This window comes from Triturus cristatus, chromosome 10 (assembly GCF_964204655.1).
Source record: "Triturus cristatus chromosome 10, aTriCri1.1, whole genome shotgun sequence".
In the NCBI taxonomy this organism is placed as follows: domain Eukaryota; kingdom Metazoa; phylum Chordata; class Amphibia; order Caudata; family Salamandridae; genus Triturus; species Triturus cristatus.
In genome coordinates this window covers 330,653,179-330,671,516 of record NC_140593.1, presented here as the reverse complement: position 1 = coordinate 330,671,516, position 18,338 = coordinate 330,653,179, and the positions used below count along the sequence as shown (strand labels likewise).

General features: G+C 40.9%; 1 protein-coding gene across 3 annotated transcripts in view; it reads right to left on the bottom strand.

Moving 5' to 3' along the window:
- CCDC126 (coiled-coil domain containing 126) overlaps positions 1–18,338 on the bottom strand; it is a 105,233-nt gene that overhangs the window by 39,495 nt on the left and 47,400 nt on the right. For all 3 annotated transcript variants that reach the window (XM_085631536.1, XM_085631533.1, XM_085631535.1), the window contains one exon: positions 13,639–14,026. In XM_085631536.1, the coding sequence (XP_085487662.1) occupies positions 13,639–13,876 (238 nt within the window). In that variant the 5' untranslated portion in view covers positions 13,877–14,026. The remainder of the gene's footprint in view (positions 1–13,638; positions 14,027–18,338) is intronic.

The window sequence follows — 18,338 nt, the reverse complement described above, 5'->3', positions numbered from 1 at the left end:
AGATCTTTCCAAACTCGGTTAACAGCTTTGTAATAATGGGGAGGGACTGGTTTAGGTCGCTTGTATACACCATTAGATCGTCGGTGTATAAAGCCACTTTCTTAATCCATCCTTTAAATTTAAAGGGAATAACTTCTTGAGATCTCCTTATTATATTGGCTAAAGGTTCTATGTACAAGTTAAATAAGTGAGGAGAAAGGGGACAACTGTGTCTCGTCCCTCACTTGATTTGAATTTCTTTCGATAAGTTGCCATTTATGCGTATTTTTGCCACGGGAGCTGTGTATATATTTGTTATTGCTCTTAGAAAATGTTCTCCTAGGCCATACTGTGATATTACTCTCTGCAAAAATAACCAATTCACTCGATCAAAATGTAAGGACTGAGTGGAATATTCTCTTGGGTGGCAATATCAATAGCTCCGATTAGCTGGTGGGTGAGGTCAAGCAATTGTCTCCCCTTAATAAATCCTTTTTGATCGGTATGTACGAGTTTATCTGTTATATGCCCTAATCTTGTGGCCAAAATCTGAGTGTAGATTTTATAGTCGTCGTTTAAAAGGGATATGGGTCTATACGACTCACATTTTAAAGGGTCATTTCCTGATTTCAGAATCAGGCTAATGGCGGCATCATTCCACGGTTTTGGAAGTGTTGAACCTTCTAAGAAAATGGAATTAAAAAGGTCCACTAATCTGGGAGCCAATGTTTCTTTTAAAACCGTGTAAAGCTCATTTGGGAGGGTGTCTGGGCCCGCTGCTTTCCCTTTCAGAATTTTTTCTTTCAAGGTATAGGTTTGGAAATTTACAAGTACTCTCCGAGCGTTTTTCCTCAGTTTTTTTAATCTAAAAGGGTCTCTATGCACTCTTTGAACGTCTTCCTCCAGGGTATTATCTTCTATTTCTGGGAAAGATTCTTTCTGTAAATTTACTACAAAATTTGTTATATTCTGCCCTTCTAAACCTTCCGGAATATTTAATATTCGCAGGTTATTTCTTCTTGAATTGTTCTCCAAAATTTCAATTTTTTCTCTGAGCTCTTTCGCTTATTCTTAACTTGTCAATTTCTCTCCGACTGGTTTTCACCTCTTCCTTGGTTTGTTCCACTGTATTCTCCTTCGCTGACACTCGGTCCATTAAGGCGTTCACCTTAGACTCCAGTCTCACAAGTTGCCTATATCTTGCCCTGATTTTTTTCGGACTTGGTGAAACTCAGCTTCATTTCTTTCATTAGTGACCCCAGCAAGTCCTCCGTGCCACCCTGCAAGGGTGACTCTGAACCTCTTCCCTGGTCACTTGCAGGTGTAGTTTGATGAGAATTATCTTTCAGACATCGAAATTAGGACTTGAAAACGATTTTGAATCTCCACTCTTTTATCCTTAGGAGGAGATATCGCGTTTTGCATTTTTTGCTCCTCTCTATTATCGTTTCCTTCCTTACGAGTTGAGTTTTTAGCTGTCAATGTTTCTTGCATTTTGAAGGAGGAGAGGAGGGAGGGCGTTACTTTTATTTTAGATCCTTTTCTTGTTTGTTCAATTTTGCAGCTTTAGCAGCTCTAGTTGATACTAAGATTCCACCCTTTATTTTTTGTCCCTTCTGTTTCTTGTTATTTTTTATTATGTCTACGCTTGAGGTATTTACTCGTTCTTCCCCCAAGGGGGTTTGACCTGACTTCTCTACAGGGTCCAATACAAGGTGTCTGTTCCTTAGGGCATAACTTATACCTGGAATTCGGCTTTTGGTAGTGTCTTTATAAGCGATGTTTTTTTTTAAAATAGATTGCAGTATTTTTTATGGAGTCTGAAGTTAATGCTGCCGACTGTGCTAGGTCTTCTTGCGGCGAATGGTCTACAATATTCAAAACAGACAATTCCCCTCTCTTTCCCCTTCCTCGCCTCCTTACCGAATTCATGCACGCCAATTTTTCCAGCACCTCTTTCTCGTTTCTTTCAGTTTCTCCACGGCTCCCCGACCGCAAAACTCACACAGCAATCGCTGGGTTGACCTCTGAAAATCACTCTCGCTGAAACTCTCCGACGCGTTTGCAGCCCAGCCGCGGCTTCCGTCCACACGCTTCCTTTACTCCTACAGGCAGGCAGGCAGGCAGGAACACAGCTCCCCACAGACTCCTGCCTCCACCTCCACTCCGGCGTGTTGTTGGAATAGAAGTTAATGCGGCACCTGCGTTTCTCTCAGAGGGAATTCAGAGGCTCACGATTCGCACACAGGTATGTAGGGATCAATGCCCCCAAATGTTTCCGTCAGTGTTTAAGCCCTCAATTCAACAGAGTCCTGACCTCGGAGGGCCGCTACGATCGCATTAGAACACCTCACTAGACGGAGCTCCCGACCGGACCCCCTACCCGGTGGCAAATGTTCTCGCCAACCATAACACTTGTCAACCGTCTCAAAAAATTGGGCATCGCCGACAAAGCCTTGGCTCTACCTCAATAATTTCTTAGCAACAGAAGTCACTCAGTCATTCTAGAGAATTTCTCATCTAACTGGCTCACTTCCGTACGGGCTCCCACAGGGATCTTCTCTAAGCCCTGTGCTCTTTAATGTCTGTGTTTCAGAGTTGGTCTCTTTGATCAGATCTTTTGGCTTTTCCCCTACTTCTTACGCGGACGACACCCAAATTGTGGTGTCGGCCGCTAACAGCACTGAAGTAACCATCTATCCGTTTCACAACTGCATGAGGGCAGTTAGTGGCTGGATGGAAAAGCATGGTCTCAAATTAAACACAGAAAAAACTGAGGTGATACTCTTTGGTAATGATCCTTTAATCTGGAGCCCGGCATGCTGGCCAGTAGAGATGGGAACCCTTCCTATCTCTGTTCAAAAGGCAAAAAACTTTAGGTATAATGATAGACGACAATCTGAGCTTTAATAAACAAATTAGCTCAGTTGTCTCGGCCAGTTTTAACACTCTGAGAATCATTAGAAAAAGTCTTCCTTTTATCCCTTTGACCACTAGAAAAACAGTGGTCTCTTTATTAATCCTAGCAAAACTGGATTACTGTAATGGTGTTTTCACTAACCTTCAAAAACAACATATGAAAAAACTTCAGAGTGTACAGAATGCAGCAGCCAGGCTAGTCTTTGACCTGCCTAAATTCCATCCAGTTTCATCCTCCATTAAGGAACTGCATTGGCGGACTGTAAATAACCGCATTAAATTCAAGGCATTCTGCCTTACCTATAAAGCCTTGAATGATCTAGGTCCCACCTACCTTAAAAACACACCTGGCTTTTTAACCTCTAGGCACCCAGTACCCTCACCTTACTGCCAATCAACCAGCGACAAGACACCCATGGGTATTCGAGCGCTTTATAAACTTTGACATAACAGAACCTTAAAAGAGCATGTGAGACTACCAAAGGATCTTCTGCGTGATCCAAGTTCTTAGATTAAATAGGCAAAGTGGTTACTGTTAGACTCATAGCAGACAGAAAATATTAAATTTAGTCTCCAAAGGCTAAACACATTCCACTAAGACAGATTTGTTTGGCGCTATGCAATACGGATCACCTATCGGGTAATAACAAAGAGTGGGGTTATCACACATTCAGACTATTTTGTCTGTGTACTCCACAAACTAAAAATTCATTGCTTCTGGAAAAGGGTTCCATGCACTGAGAAAGTCCTCTGCCCATTTTAGAGTAAGATCAGCCAGAGCTACTGTAGTGGTTGCAAAAAATGAAAGCTTGAAAGGGGTGTGACACATCACAGATTGTTAGAACATAGCACAAACTTCTGGTCTTAAGCTGGGAACCAGAACTCCAGCCAGGTGAAATGTTTGCTAGGCCTAAATCTAGTAGCCATTTGAACATCTAGTATCTAGTTGATTACACCAATTGAATTTGGAAGTAATTATAGCCTTGACAGATATGGGGCTTAAGCTATAGACCTCTTTGCATCCTACCTTAGCATGCAGATACCTTCAACTTTAATTGGGAACCAGGTCAGAAAAATAACAAATTGTATTTTTCTTTAGGATTTGAAGTTAGAACCGATCTATGTATTTATTCCCTTTGTTCATGGTCTCCTGGGATGTGGTTCACACCAGCAGACATGCAATGCTGCTGATTCGGAATATATGAACAAAAGTTACTTACCTGTAATCTGTGGTTCTCCAGTATTGGTATCTTTCATAGATTCACATGCCTGAATCATTCCCAGTCGTCGGAATGGGAGTCTCACGGTACATAAAAATAGCAATATACATGCATATAGAAACTATATCATAGGTAACCTAGAACCAGGAAGTAAAGTAGCCAGAAATCAAAAGGAAAAAATCCTCCACTTTCATGACTAGTCCAAGTCATTATATATAGTCTAAACTATAGCCAATCAGGCGACAGCACCACCCAGAATGTTCTCCCCAGAGGCCCAGGCTCTCAGATTTTCTACCACAAGTGTGATCCAGAGTGAAAAGAGCATAGAAAAGCCTCTGAGGGGAGGCGGGTGGGTTGCATGTGAATCTATGAAAGATACCAATACTGGAGAACCACAGATTACAGGTAAGTAACTTTTGTTCCTCTCCAGTATTGGGGTATCTTTCATAGATTCACATGCCTGAATCAGAGTAGAGAGCAGTAACTCCTTAACAATACCAGTGATATCACCACAACATAAGCATATGCATATCACAGGCAATATGTAATCACAGATATAGATATTTCTATTCATACACATATATATCTCTCTCTACGCATATATATATATACACACATAAACAATCATAGAAGATCTGCATGTCAGAAAATAGCAAGAGGATGGGGGGCGGGGGGTGGGGGGGAGAGAAGAAGAAAGGCTCACCTTATTTAAAAAGATTATGGAGAACCGCCTGTCCCACAGTTGTGTCGGCATCGCTGGCAGCTTGACAGTAATGCTTGGTAAAGGTGTGCCTGCTGGACCACGTAGCAGCTCTGCAGATTTGATGAATAGGCACACCAGCAAAGAGAGCGGTAGAGGAAGAGATTGCTCTAGTAGAATTTGCTCTGAGTTGTTTGTAATGGTCTGCCTACATGCTGATCACAGAAACAAATTGCAGCAGAAAGCCAACGAGCAATGGATTGTTTGGATACTGGGTGTCCTGTACGCACCTTTCCATAAACTATAAATAGCTGATCAGATTTCCGTATTGAAGATGTCCTCTGTAAATAGAATAGGAGACACCTCTTGACATCAAAAGTATGTAAAGCCCGTTCCGCAGGCGATTGAGGATTAGGAAAGAAAGTCTTTAAAATGACCGGTTCGTTGAGATGGCAGTCCGAAGGTACCTTAGGCATAAAAAGGCGGTTAGTGCGTAGAACTACAGAGTCCTTAGTGAATTGAAGGAATGGCGGTTTAATAATGAAGGCTTGAATATCACTGACCCGCCTAGCTGACATGAGAGCCAACAGCAGAGACACTTTCCATGAAAGAAACTTCAAATCTGTCCTATGAATAGGTTCAAAGGGGTGTCGCATGAGTTGTAAGAGCACAACATTAAGATGCCAGGATGGAGGTGGAGGGCGGATGGGAGGAAACATGCGAAACAATCCTTTGAAGAACTGCTGAATGACCCTAAATGAGTACAGAGAGTTGGAACCATCCTGTTGAAACCTTGAAATAACAACCAAAAATACTTTACGAGTAGAAAGGGAAAGGCCTGATCTTGCCAAATGTAAAAAGAAAGGCAAAATCTGTTCCGGTTTTGCATGGATTGGATGAATGTTTGCGGCTTGACAGTTTCCATTTGAGCCTGTAGGTCTGGTAGGCGCTCTAGCATTGGCCAAGACTTTCCTACAGTCCGAAGGAATGTCTAAGTGAGCGAATTCAAGGTGCTCAGGCGCCAGGCCGCTAAGCGCAGAGATGCAGGATCCAGGTGGCAGATCTGTCCGTTCTAAATGGATAGAAGGTTCGGTATTGGTTGCAACTGAATGGGATCACATTCGGAGAGAAGGAGAAGTGCGGTGTCCAGAACTGGCGAGGCCACCTGGGAACGAATACGTTCGGTAGAAAATCTGACAGCCTAAGCCTCTGGGGAGAACATTCTGGGTGGTGCCGTCGCCTGATTGGCTGTTGTTTGGACTATATATAATGACTTGGACAAGTCATGAAAGTGGAGGATTTTTTCCTTTTGATTTCTGGCGACTTTACTTCCTGGTTCTAGGTTACCCATGATATGGTTTCTATGTGCATGTATATTGCTATTTTTATGTACCGTGGGACTCCCACTCCGACGACGGGGAATGATTCAGGCATGTGAATCTATGAAAGATACCCCAATACTGGAGAAATATATACATGATATATATATGACAAATATATGAATGGTTCATTTTTTTTGTTTATAACCAATTTTTGCTGATTTTATTGTAGAAGAAAAAACTAAAACAAACCATGCACACAGTGTAATTATAGCAAGAGAAATCATCAGAACATTGTAAAAAACATTACAGCATATCAGTTATTGGCCAAGATATAATAAACACCCAAATTTCTAGTGTTGATGTGGGCAACCTCATGCTTTGTAATCAATTACCACAATTCGGCATACCAATCCAAGGCGGCTCCACACTATGCCAAAGGAGGAAACTTTGAGGTCTGCCAATATATAGCAATATCCTACTAGACTATTGTTGTTCCAGTGCCCACCAGGGTACACTCCCTTCTAAGGTCACCAACATCCTCCAGAATACCCAACAGAGCAATACAGGAAGAACAGTTAATCACTATTCCAGTATTCCAGGAAGGATGGAGAAAACTTAGGACCAGTAGCGCCCAATTCTAGGACATTCCTGTACCATATGAAAGAAACCACTGTCATCACTGAAGCAGGTAGGTGAGGTTAGTGCGTCCATTTCCAACAGGAGCGAACAAGTAAAATAAGACATTTGTCGGTGCTTCAATTGTATAAGGTGTAGACTGGTGGGGATAACCAGTTCACGCGGGCCCTTCCTGGTATTCCCTCCAGTCACTGTAGTCCAGGGGGCCCACTCAACCTTCTCACCTTTCTCTCAGAACGGTAAAACAATCCAGAGAATGTATTACCAGGGACTTGTAGAGGCACAAGAAGCATTCCCTGCATAGTAGGCTCAGGATGACTTTAGATTATAGCGGATTATGTGGTGGTGGCGACTCAGACACTACCGGCTGATAAACCATAAGGACGTGACACAGTTGTAAGTAAAATTGTGTTTTATGGAGTTCGAACTCCGCCTAAAACTATAAGGGCGTGCCGCCCCCACATCACCCAATTTAGAGATGCCAATGAGATTTTAACGTTCACACCCCTCCAGGCGGGTGGTTGGAGAAGCCGCCTGCCCTGTCAAAGGGGGGTCTTCTGCGTAGCTTTCCAGTCCAATTAGATCCATCGGAAGGGTGCCAGTAAACTAACGATAGGCACCCTCTTTACTTGAGGGAGTCACTCTGGGAGGAGTGTCTCCATATAATAGGCCTACAATACATTGCCTACTGATTAGGGACACCTCCAGGAGAAACACAGGGTCCTCATGACCACCAAACAACCAATTATGATCACTTGGATTGGGAAGCCGAACGGGAGAGGCCTGAGCCAGCCATGCCCGTACCAGCCTCGTTCACAGATTGCATACATTTGTGGAAAGCTATTAGGAGTTATTTTCTCACAGAAAGGCTCACACTATCACAAATATGGCCTTGACCTAGATCTGCAGGAAAATTAGAGGGGGATGGTAGTTCGCAAGACAGAGAAGCAAGGGTAAAACCAGAATTTTAAATAATGCCACCCTGCCCAGTACATGGAGAGGCAAACCTACCTATTTAATCATCTCTTTTAAGAGATTGGGTTAGTAGGGGAGCAACATTGAGCCTCCAGGGCGATGTAAATCACCAAATAATGGAGGCTTACTTTGCAGACAGGGAGACAGGACTGCCAGCCAAAAAACTCTGTAGCTCTACGGAGGAGGACCAGGAGTGATTTGGACCAACTAACTTAACTTTGGGGCCTCGTCGTATAGATCGAATATTTGGATAAGTCGTGAACCAGTAATATGTAGCCAACACATAAAGAGTAGTATGTTGTAGGAATACAGCACTATCTGGTATTCTGGGCAGTCACTCCACCTGAACCCAGAGACCTGTGTGTCGCACCGCATCCATCCGGCTGGAAGGATCTATAGCCAAGGCAAACAGCAGTGGCGAGAGAGGGATAACCCATTGCATGGTGCCTCTATTATTCTGGAATAGTGGCAAAAGAATGCCATTCACTCGGACATGTGCTTGAGCGGAACGTAGAATACTCTAACCAATAGAGAGGAATCAAGGTCCGAACTTCATCCACGAGAGGACTTGGGGCATGAACGACTAGAGAGTGAAATGCCTTTTAAAAATCCAAAAGCACAAGTGTGGACGTGGTCTTTGAATCCAAGACTGTGTGCCAGGGAGATATGTAGTCTACAAATACAGTAACTAGTGGGGCACGCAGCTATATTGACCAGGGTGGACAAGTGACGCAATCCCCTGCAAGAGCCTGTTGGACAGTGTTTTAGTGTATGTTCAAGACAGCATAGGAGTGTCTTCCCATATAATAGTTAGTCATAATCATATCCGTTTGTATGTGGCTCCAATTTTATTTCCAAATCGATAGTTCGATGTCCAATAGGATTAAAGAACAGCCAACACATTTTTCACTGCCTTGGGCTTATATACTTGGGGCTTTCTCAAGGTTGTAACAATCAAAGGAAATGAAAAGTAGTCTTAATTACAGATCCTTGGTTCTCAAGGGGACCATCACCAAAGTGAGACTGAGAGGTCATTCACAATGTGCACAGTGCTTAAATCTCGATTCTAGAACACATGTGAGTGCATTAGATACTATCAGGTAATGTTCACCGCGAGTGGAGGTAGTCGCAGTAGTCCAAGGTGATAGGCAAAATAAAACTAAAGAGATAATACTAGTAAAGTGAAATTCAGGATAACTGCAAGACTTTATGTGCTTTATTTAGTAGAGCTGGTTGTGAAGGAGACTCTACGACAAACCAGATTGAGGTGAAAGTTAGGTTTGCTTCATGCCTTAATATCTTTATCGGATTAAAACAACCAGGGTTTGGACTCTTAATCAGCAAGGCAGAGCCCCAATACACAATAAACAACAATATGCCAATACTGATCACTTCTTCTACCTTATTTTCTAACACATCACAATGAACCAAACAAAGTGACCATAAGAACTTTTTCTTCTCAGTTATTGAATCAAAATGTATTAAACCACAAATTCAATTTAATGGACTATTCAAAAATCATTATAATAATTTTACATGTCAATAGGTCCAAAATATGACAGGTCGTATTTTGGACCTATTGAGTGTCTTTATATGGCGGAATTATTTGCGATTTTGATAGTTATTGTGAAATTCATTCACCTTAGGTCTTGTTTGCTTTAAAATATTGTTTTTTCTAAACTATTGTTATGTATAAAAAATTGTTTCCTGTACGAGTTGGGGGTGTGTAAGAATGACTGGTTGTTTGGCTGCTGGAATGAATGAATTAGAGAAAGTTGGAACATTGAGTGGGAACTAAATCAGGAAATGCGTCTAATGTATGATTGTTAGTATGAGAGAGTTGTCTATGAGTGAAGTGTGGGATTTGACATGTATAATTATTATAATTCTGCTAATAATTTAGAAGAGACTGGTATAATGGAATTATATAGTCTGGCAGAAGTGAGGATTGGGTCAGCCCTTTTAGAACTGAACAGTGATCCTTTGACAGTTTAGGGTGCGAGTTGTGCTAATGATATCAGGTTCTTTAGTAGCTTTGGCCACTAGCTTATATCATTTAGATTTTCAGTTATTTAGCCCATGGGTTGAGGAGGAAATGTTATTGTTTCTCTAGATCCAACATTAATAATGCTGGGTCTGGTAAGACTACCCCAGAGTACATGTTTTTGGCATACCAATGTGTTTTCAGGGGATTGCAGGTGAAGATTTAAGTTTAAGCAATCTGTATGGCATAGTTGGCAAGATTCTACCCTATCTGGGAGGTTGGTAATCATTGAATTTTTTTTCACACACTTAACAGACTAGACCTAATGACCCTTTGTTTGAAGATCTACTTCAGAGTCAGTACTTTCTATTTAAGCCAGTGGTGCTATTCTGCATCCCTGTTTAAACCATGCTCCACTGTCTCAAATCGAATGATTACAGCACTTTCTTCCTAATGTAGTTAACCATTTCCCCCTCGTTGGTTCACTTTTACTCTACGTAAAGCACGAAAGGAAAAGTTTCTTTGAAGCAGAAGTGATGTGAGAAAATGTTCAACTAATGTTTGTCTCATATCTTCTTTATGAGTGTTGCGATAGTGTTCTTGTATCCTTATTTTAAGAGGTCTAGTTGTACTTCCAATGTAATGCAAGTAGCAGGGACAGGTTATTAGGTAGACTACATTGCAGCTTTCACAGTTTATAAAGACTATTATAGTGAAATGCTTTCCATTGATACGTAGTTCCTTATATTAGGTTCCCAATTTGAAGATTCAACAGTTACGGCAGGTATAGAAGTCACTGGGTGGTTGTAGGAACTTAGGAGGTATTTTTTAATCATCCAAGGAGGGAGGGAGCCAGCTTATCCATCACATTTTGTGCCAGTTTGATGCTCAAGTGTGGAAAGGTAGAGACGGTATCCTGCAGGGTTGTATTCTCAGTTAAGAGGGGCCAGTGTTTTTTTAGAGTTAGAGTATGTGTTGGTGTCCATTACTGTATGCAATGATGAACCAGGTTGTTTGTTATTCTTGTCTTATTTTTTCACACCATGTAAGATTGAATTTTGATTCAATGTTGAGAAACGTTTTTGGTTTGATAAGAGTTTACTTGTGTCATAACCACATGAACTCAAGTGTCTGGTAATCTCTAACTTATACATCATAATCCATTTGCCTGCTGCAGTTTCCTCTTTCTAGTCTGTATTCTCCTGTCTGGATATTAGAGATGGATGTTGTGGGTGGCAACTGGTTGCATAAAGTATAGAATTTGCTGCTGTTTGTTTCCGATGGATCAGTTTCCAAAACACTGCCCTCCTCTTAGATGGTAAGATCAAGCAATTCTATCGATGTCTGAGAGATGGTATGAGTGACTTCAATGCCCCATTTATTAGGTGATAGACCATCAATGAATTGTAAGAGGAGTGTTTTGCTCCCTGGCCAGATTAGGAGAAAGTCATCAATGTATCTCCTCCAAAAAAAACTATGTTTTGTCAGATGTTCCTAGTTGTCATTCCATAGTCAATGTTTTACCACTGCCCCCATTAGGAGACAGGTATACGGTGGAGCACATTGTGCTCCCATCGCAGTACCTTGCAGTTGTAAAGAAGAAGTCCCCTCTGAATAGTAAGACACCGTTCTTAAGACAAAATTCTAAAATTTCTAGAATTATTTGATTTCTCTCCAGGTAATGTGCACATCTTGTTGCAAACTGATTTTTTACTGCTTCCAATTCATCTGGATGTTTAATTGACGTATATATACTTTTACATTCAATGTCCTGTAATTTCATTACAATGTTCTTTGTGTCCCTTGTATATATCGGCAGTGCTTTCATGAAGGATCGGAGTTCAACATCAATGAATTTTCCTTAATTGGTGAAAAACAAGTTAATGCCAGCAATTATCGATATTCCCTTTGAGGGATTACCTGGTTTGGGAACTTTGAGAAGTGTATTGTCGGTGTTGCAGGATGATTGATCCAGAGTGATTGTTTTTCTTCCCATGTAATTAGGCCATTGATGTACCATTTCTGGATTAGAGTTTGTAAATGGCATTGTACTTCCTTCCTTGGATTTTTGGATAGTCTTTTGTAACAGTTTGTATCATTAAATGTTTTAGTGTATACCTTAATCTCTGCGTTTATAAGAAGGCGATTAAATGGGCAGCTCTCTGGGAGTGGCCCAACTCTGTGAAAGACTACGATGGTGGCAAGGTCAAGGATTCATGCATAATTTGACCATTGTACGGATTTGCCAATGCATGTTGACCAGCACTAGGATCTGTTCAGGGATTCCCAGGACTATCCTGTACCATTTTGAAGGAACCATCTCCGATTTTAGAAAGTTTCAGGTCTTGTTGAAGAATCCAAAGGCTTATGGGAGAAAGTGGTCATCAAGACCAAAGATACAAATGAATATGGTCTTCTTGTCCAGTTGTGATTAAACTGTAAACAATCATATCAGCCTCTGGTTTTGCTTTAAAATGCAGATTTTCTATATTAATCTACAATAAGGTTGCAGTTCTATTTAAGGCAGAATTGTGTAACTTCTTTTCTTTTAACATACCAAAATATTTGGTGAACTGAATGTTTTGAACCTGCTTCCTGGCTGTTACATTTTCACCGTTGTCTTTGTACTAAGTGGGGTTACTTTTTTTGATTCACATACAAAGTTGGATTATCTGATCACAGTGACTAAAGGAAGTGCTGCTTTGAACTCAGTGAGGAAAGGTAAGGGCACATTTGGTTGGAAAGCTACAAGGTTAAGGTTGGAATACCCTGAGGTTTTGGTGGATAGCAATGTTCACATCAAATTAGGAGCCTTGCCAGGAAGTGGACAGTGAAGTAAGGGACAAGTCCGGATTGGGTAATTTTTTTGGTTTGGACTATTTTTCCGTGTACAGTTGACAATTAAAGCGGATTAATATTAAGTTGTTGATGACTGTTTGCTAGCGAGGCTTTCACAACAAGGGAAGAGACCAATAACATTTTTTTTCCATGGCTTTAACAGAATTGCTAATTTTATATCGGTAAAGAGAACTGAGATTTTGAATAACAAATTACTGGGAACTTAATGGTTGCACGTGGGTCATAAAATCTTACTGTTAAAAATGATTGTTAAGCAAGTACATTCCACTGCCCAACAGGGTTTGAATGGGAGTGAAAGAAAACATGCTAGTGTGTAGGAAGGCAAGGTACTTTTGCAGGTCTAATTTTAGGCAATTTTATAAGTATACATAGTCGTTTAGCTCCTCTGACAAGCAATGTCATTATATCTGACTGGCACCACAGTAACGTTGCCATTTCATATCAGCACTTCAGTGCACGTAGGGCGATAACGATACAAACAGTGTGTAAAACAGGACGATTGGCCACAATTATTGTCCGAGCAAGTGGCATTGAAATTTTTCTATAATCTCAAGCTACATAGTGATAAAAATGATCAACACATCAGGAAATAAAGGTGATATAGTGTGGGCATCACCTGTGCATTCTTGCACAAACACTGAAATTAAGGTGCCTTTTAGAGTGTACAACTGAGAACATTTTAAAAAGTATGATTTTCTGGTTAGGATGGACTCAAAATTAAACTCAACATTGTCAAGTGGGAGAGTTGCATCCAACTGACACCATCCTCTACAACAAAACTATAATATTTAGTAAACATTTTCATCATAGAAGGCAAAGTTAAGTTTAATAAGTCAGCAAAAACTGAAAAGCTGAAGGAGAAAAGGTAAGCAGAGACCCATATTAAATCTTGATGAATCCAACAATCAAGAATCACCTAAAAATAGGCAGTGTTAAGACCAAACCACTTAAATGGTTTTAGGTGAATGGATCTTAAGAGCTCTAGACAGTCCAGTTTTGCACTCAAACCAAAACACGTAAAACATTGTATGTAAAAGGTTTTACCATATCCTGCCATGGAGCCTCCATTTCCACCATCTACCATGTCCTTATTCTCCTCTGCAAGTGCTCGCACGTATTTCTTACTCAAGTCCAGTATTTGTTCACGCAACTCTGAACTGCTTTGCTGCCTTGGATGCTGAAATGTATATCGCAGTAACAGGACACCCCACATTAATCCAAAAGCAAGCAACAAAAGGCTCAGTTTCTGAGACATGTTTTTTCTAGAAAACGATAGAAACATTGTAGTTCAGGAGAAGTCGTCTGTAAGATTGTTCATCAGAGACGTGCAAGGATTTTTTGGTTACTACATGGTAGTTAAATAAAGAGAACCGCTGCCATCCAGATTCTTCATGTAATATCGCGTTGATATTTAAGAAGCAGTGGTGAAATACTGCAAAATATAAAAATAGATAGAACAATTAGTGTCTATTTCAAAATGAACATAGAAAATGTATTATTAGTATTTGATTGTAATGGGTTAGTTATAATGCATGAAAATTAATATATATTGGTATTAGCTAGTACTGATTATTTTAATCTGGCTACTTATTCTACAGAAAAATATTTTGTTGATGAGTCGCTTGGCTATATAATGATGTATCCTATTCATTGCATTTCATTTTCAGTGTTGAAATATTTGAATAAATGTAAAATAAAAACAAATGTAACTTCTTGTTAACATATTAATGTGCAAACAGGTCAGCATATATAACAACATATTTCAGTGTGATGTTACACTCACAGTGCACCAGTTCAAACAAGCATTGGCTTTGAAAGTAGTTTGCTGACCGTTCAGCTTTAACAAATGCTGCCATCAGCAAATAAGGAACAAGCATTTGCAATGCAATCGGTCTCGCCTTTGGGACCTTATATGTTTTTAGCTATGCAGCACATTAGCCTGGGTGCTGAAACATCTACTGTTCTTTAATATGGAGGGAAAGTAAGCACCAAACTGCGTGACACGCCAGGTATGGGAACACATGGAGAAAAATATTGCCTTTCAGCTGGAAATGGTATAGGTCAAAGCTGTTTTTAATATAAAATCAGGACCTTCGGTGGTTATATCACTGAAAATATAAGATTTGAAAAAAAAAAAATAGTCTAAGGACTGGAGTCAAGAGAATACTAAAGTGATTCAGGTATTTTACTGACCTCTGCTGGTCGCTTTCTATCAAGAAAGTTAAATAGAGGCAGTTGCCAGAAAAATACAAAAACAAGCATTGGCATAGCCAATAGTTCTCACTTTTGGGACCTTATAAGTGTTTAGCCATGCAACAGTTGCATAACTAAATACTTATAAGGTCCCAAAAGTGAGACCTATTGGCTATACGAATGCTGGTTTGTTTATTACTGCTCTGTAGTAATGGCGGCACACGGGTGCCACCATTACTACATAGAAGTAATAAACAGGAAAAAAAAAAAAACTGGCTCACGGAGAACATCAGAGCGGCCGCGAAAGTGATCGCGATCAAACATCAAAGCGGCAGTGCGGCCGCGAAAGTGAGGCGCGCGCACATGCACTGAAGCTCTAGGCTACAGTGGTAGCACTTTGAGCCCTCACAAAAAGCCTCGCCAGACCAGCGCATGCGCTGGGTCAGGCGAGACCTCAAGAGTCCCTCAGCAGAAAGCAATTCTGGTATTTTACTGACCTCTAGTGGTCGATTTCTATCAAGACAGTTACATTGAGACTGTTGAACAGAAAAAAGTCCCTAAGCAGAAGCAGACCAGTCCTAGGGCTGATCTCCAGAGTCCACAATGTACATACACATATAAGTATATACTAAGGTATATAGAAGAGGAGGTCTCGAATGCTCGACCTAAAAAAGACAAAATAGCTGCCTGCAGTGTGATGACATATATGCGCATGAATCACTACTCGCACTCAGGAACGCATCATGAGACTGTTATGTTCAGTTTTTTCATTACACATTTAAATTTACTGTTCAAAGATGGCGAGCACCAATCTTGGAGTAGACAGTTAAAAATTAAAAAGTGAGTGTAAACTTTTTATAGAGGAAAACCAAACGTAGCAAATTGCTACCAAGCCTTTCAAAAAGGATAACAAATGAAAACAGGACATAGAGGGGTAGGGTATCAACAGAGAAGCAGGTGGAGGGTGGACAAGCAATTCAGTGGAAAGGACGGTAGAGAATTCTGAGCACCACAACAGTGAGCAGGAACGAGAAGGCAACATGGAGGGATTTTTTAACAAATCTGAAAAAAGCAGAGAATTATGGAAGTGGTTGTGGAAGCAACAGATGAACTGGAAAGAAGGACAAAGAGCATGGGGTGTGCAGGGAAGGAGCAAACAGGGGAGAGGGAACAAAAAACCCAAAAAACTCCTATGGAGTGCGGAAAGAAAACCAAGAAATGAGTCCCCTAAATGTAAGCAATGAAAGGATCCAATCAACACAGAAACTGAAATGATACTAGGTGGGAAAAACACTAGACTAGGGAGGAAAGACATCAAATCTGGAGCAGGGGAGTAAGATACATAATCACGAGTAAGGAACAGACACAAAATCTACACTATGCAATTGATTGTTCACAATAGGACTTTCACAATACTCAGCAAAAGCAGTCTAGCGGTGCGACCTAAAAAGAACAAGGTTCCATCAAGTGCAAAGACAACACAAGACCAAATGCACTTCGAGATAGAGAAAGTGGAAGATGCAGGAGGCTCTCAACAAGGCACAGGAATGTTTCTCTAACAGGGTTCTACAATTAATGTGACCAATATAAAACAACTTCGAACTGATAGATTCCCAGGTTAGGCCTATGTAGCAAAGCAGCAGATTTCTTACATTGACCTCACAAATAACATTTCCAAGCTGTGACCTTTTACATATATTTGCACACACAACAATGTTGGATTAGTTTCTCTGAAACTAAACTTGTTTTACATCTAGCTTCATACAACATTATCACAATGCCCTGAACATCATGTACAAGGTCTTGTTCCTTACTACGTTCAAATGTCATCACTATCTTCATCCACGGGGCGACAGGGCTATCTACATATCCACATCACTAATCAGTGCTTACATCGCAAGGCTGCTTTCTATTAGAAAAGATGAGCATCAAGTCAGATTAGTAGAGGAGGTACTTCCACTGACACGAGGGTCCCTGCATGCTGAGTAATCACCACGCAGCGGTCTGACATCTCGTGAGGGGCGTCCAGTTTGTGACCAAGACTTGAGTCATTCACTCCATCCCATCAGATAATGGGGTTGGAGTGTCCCTTGGGGAGGGGGGAGGGGGGGGGGGGGGGGGGGGGGGGGAGTGGGGGATTCTTGGCTCTACACCTACACACACTAGGTACACTTCGAGTAGGGTTTGCATAGTAGGAGTACACTAGATTACTGTATTGTTTATATGCCTGCATATATTCACAATTGTTTATCACAATGGTAGAACTATATCTACAATTTACGTTTTTGGTGCTTGTAATCACGTTTGCCTGCTTCGGTCTACTAATCACTGCAGCACGTATTTTATGCAAGAATAACCTTGGTTCAATAAATATTATTGAAAACGCCCCACTGTGTATTCTTTGTGTATTTGAGAATAAGTAAGCATGAGTGACAGGTACTGTAATGTTTCCACGATTCCAGAGGGGTCAGGGCTGTCCTATTCAGTGGTTCCCAGAAACCATTTGCTCCCTGGTAGGTTAGGGAAGCGTACGGTGGCATTGTGAGCTAGCTGGTCTACAAGCCAACATATCCTGCGGGGATGACACCAAGCCCTTAGTTTATGTTGTCCGAACAATGTGCAGGTCCTACGGATTAGAAAAATGTGCACTGAAAAGGCTACAATCCATTTTAGGATTCTTGAATTTTGGCAGGACATACATTTAGGGTTACACAGAAAGTGCAAAATCTTTCTACGACTAAATTAGACCTGATTTTTCAGTGCATTAATGGACACAGAAACATACCGATATCCTCCGTTCGGTACAAGCTGACATGGTAGCTTCCAGACATTTACAAACAAGTGTCAACTCTACTAATCTGGTGATCCGCATAGTCGCTAGACCAACCAGGTACACCTACATCACTTTCAATGTAGGCGATACAGTACCTATTGCAAACAGATCACATTTGTACTCAAACACTGAAATGCATTTTGCACTAACTGGAAAAAAAACACTCACATTAGTAAAGAATGCTGTATTGAAAGAGATGGCAGTAGTGCAGGCAAAACGCATAACTGTTGTAACCCCAGTACCGAGCTTGGAGGCAGTTACAAAGGCAAGCATTCCGAACGCTAAAGCACTGCATCAACGCTGCAACAGATGTATAGTACACATTTGATTCTACATTACAGACACAAGCACTCATAGAAGTATGAACAAAAATATCCTCTGCCGAATTAAATAATGCCTCTAGATCGATAGGAATGTATTGTTTAATAACGATTAATCTGCCCAGCCAGCTGAAGGAACAAAACAGCAATATTCCGCAGCATGCGCAATTGTAAAAGGACGCATGGAGGCCGGAAAGATTCTTCCTAGCAAAACACACACGCAGTGTCCAGGATACTCTACAGCACAGCTGGCAGAACTAAAAGCCCTAATACTGGCACTGCAAAATACAGATCACTAATTCCCCACACTCGTACTGTGCCATTCATTTTACTGCGTCCAGTCCTTTAACCAATATTTACATTATTTGGGCCAGAAAGGATTTAGGGATTCCAAAGGT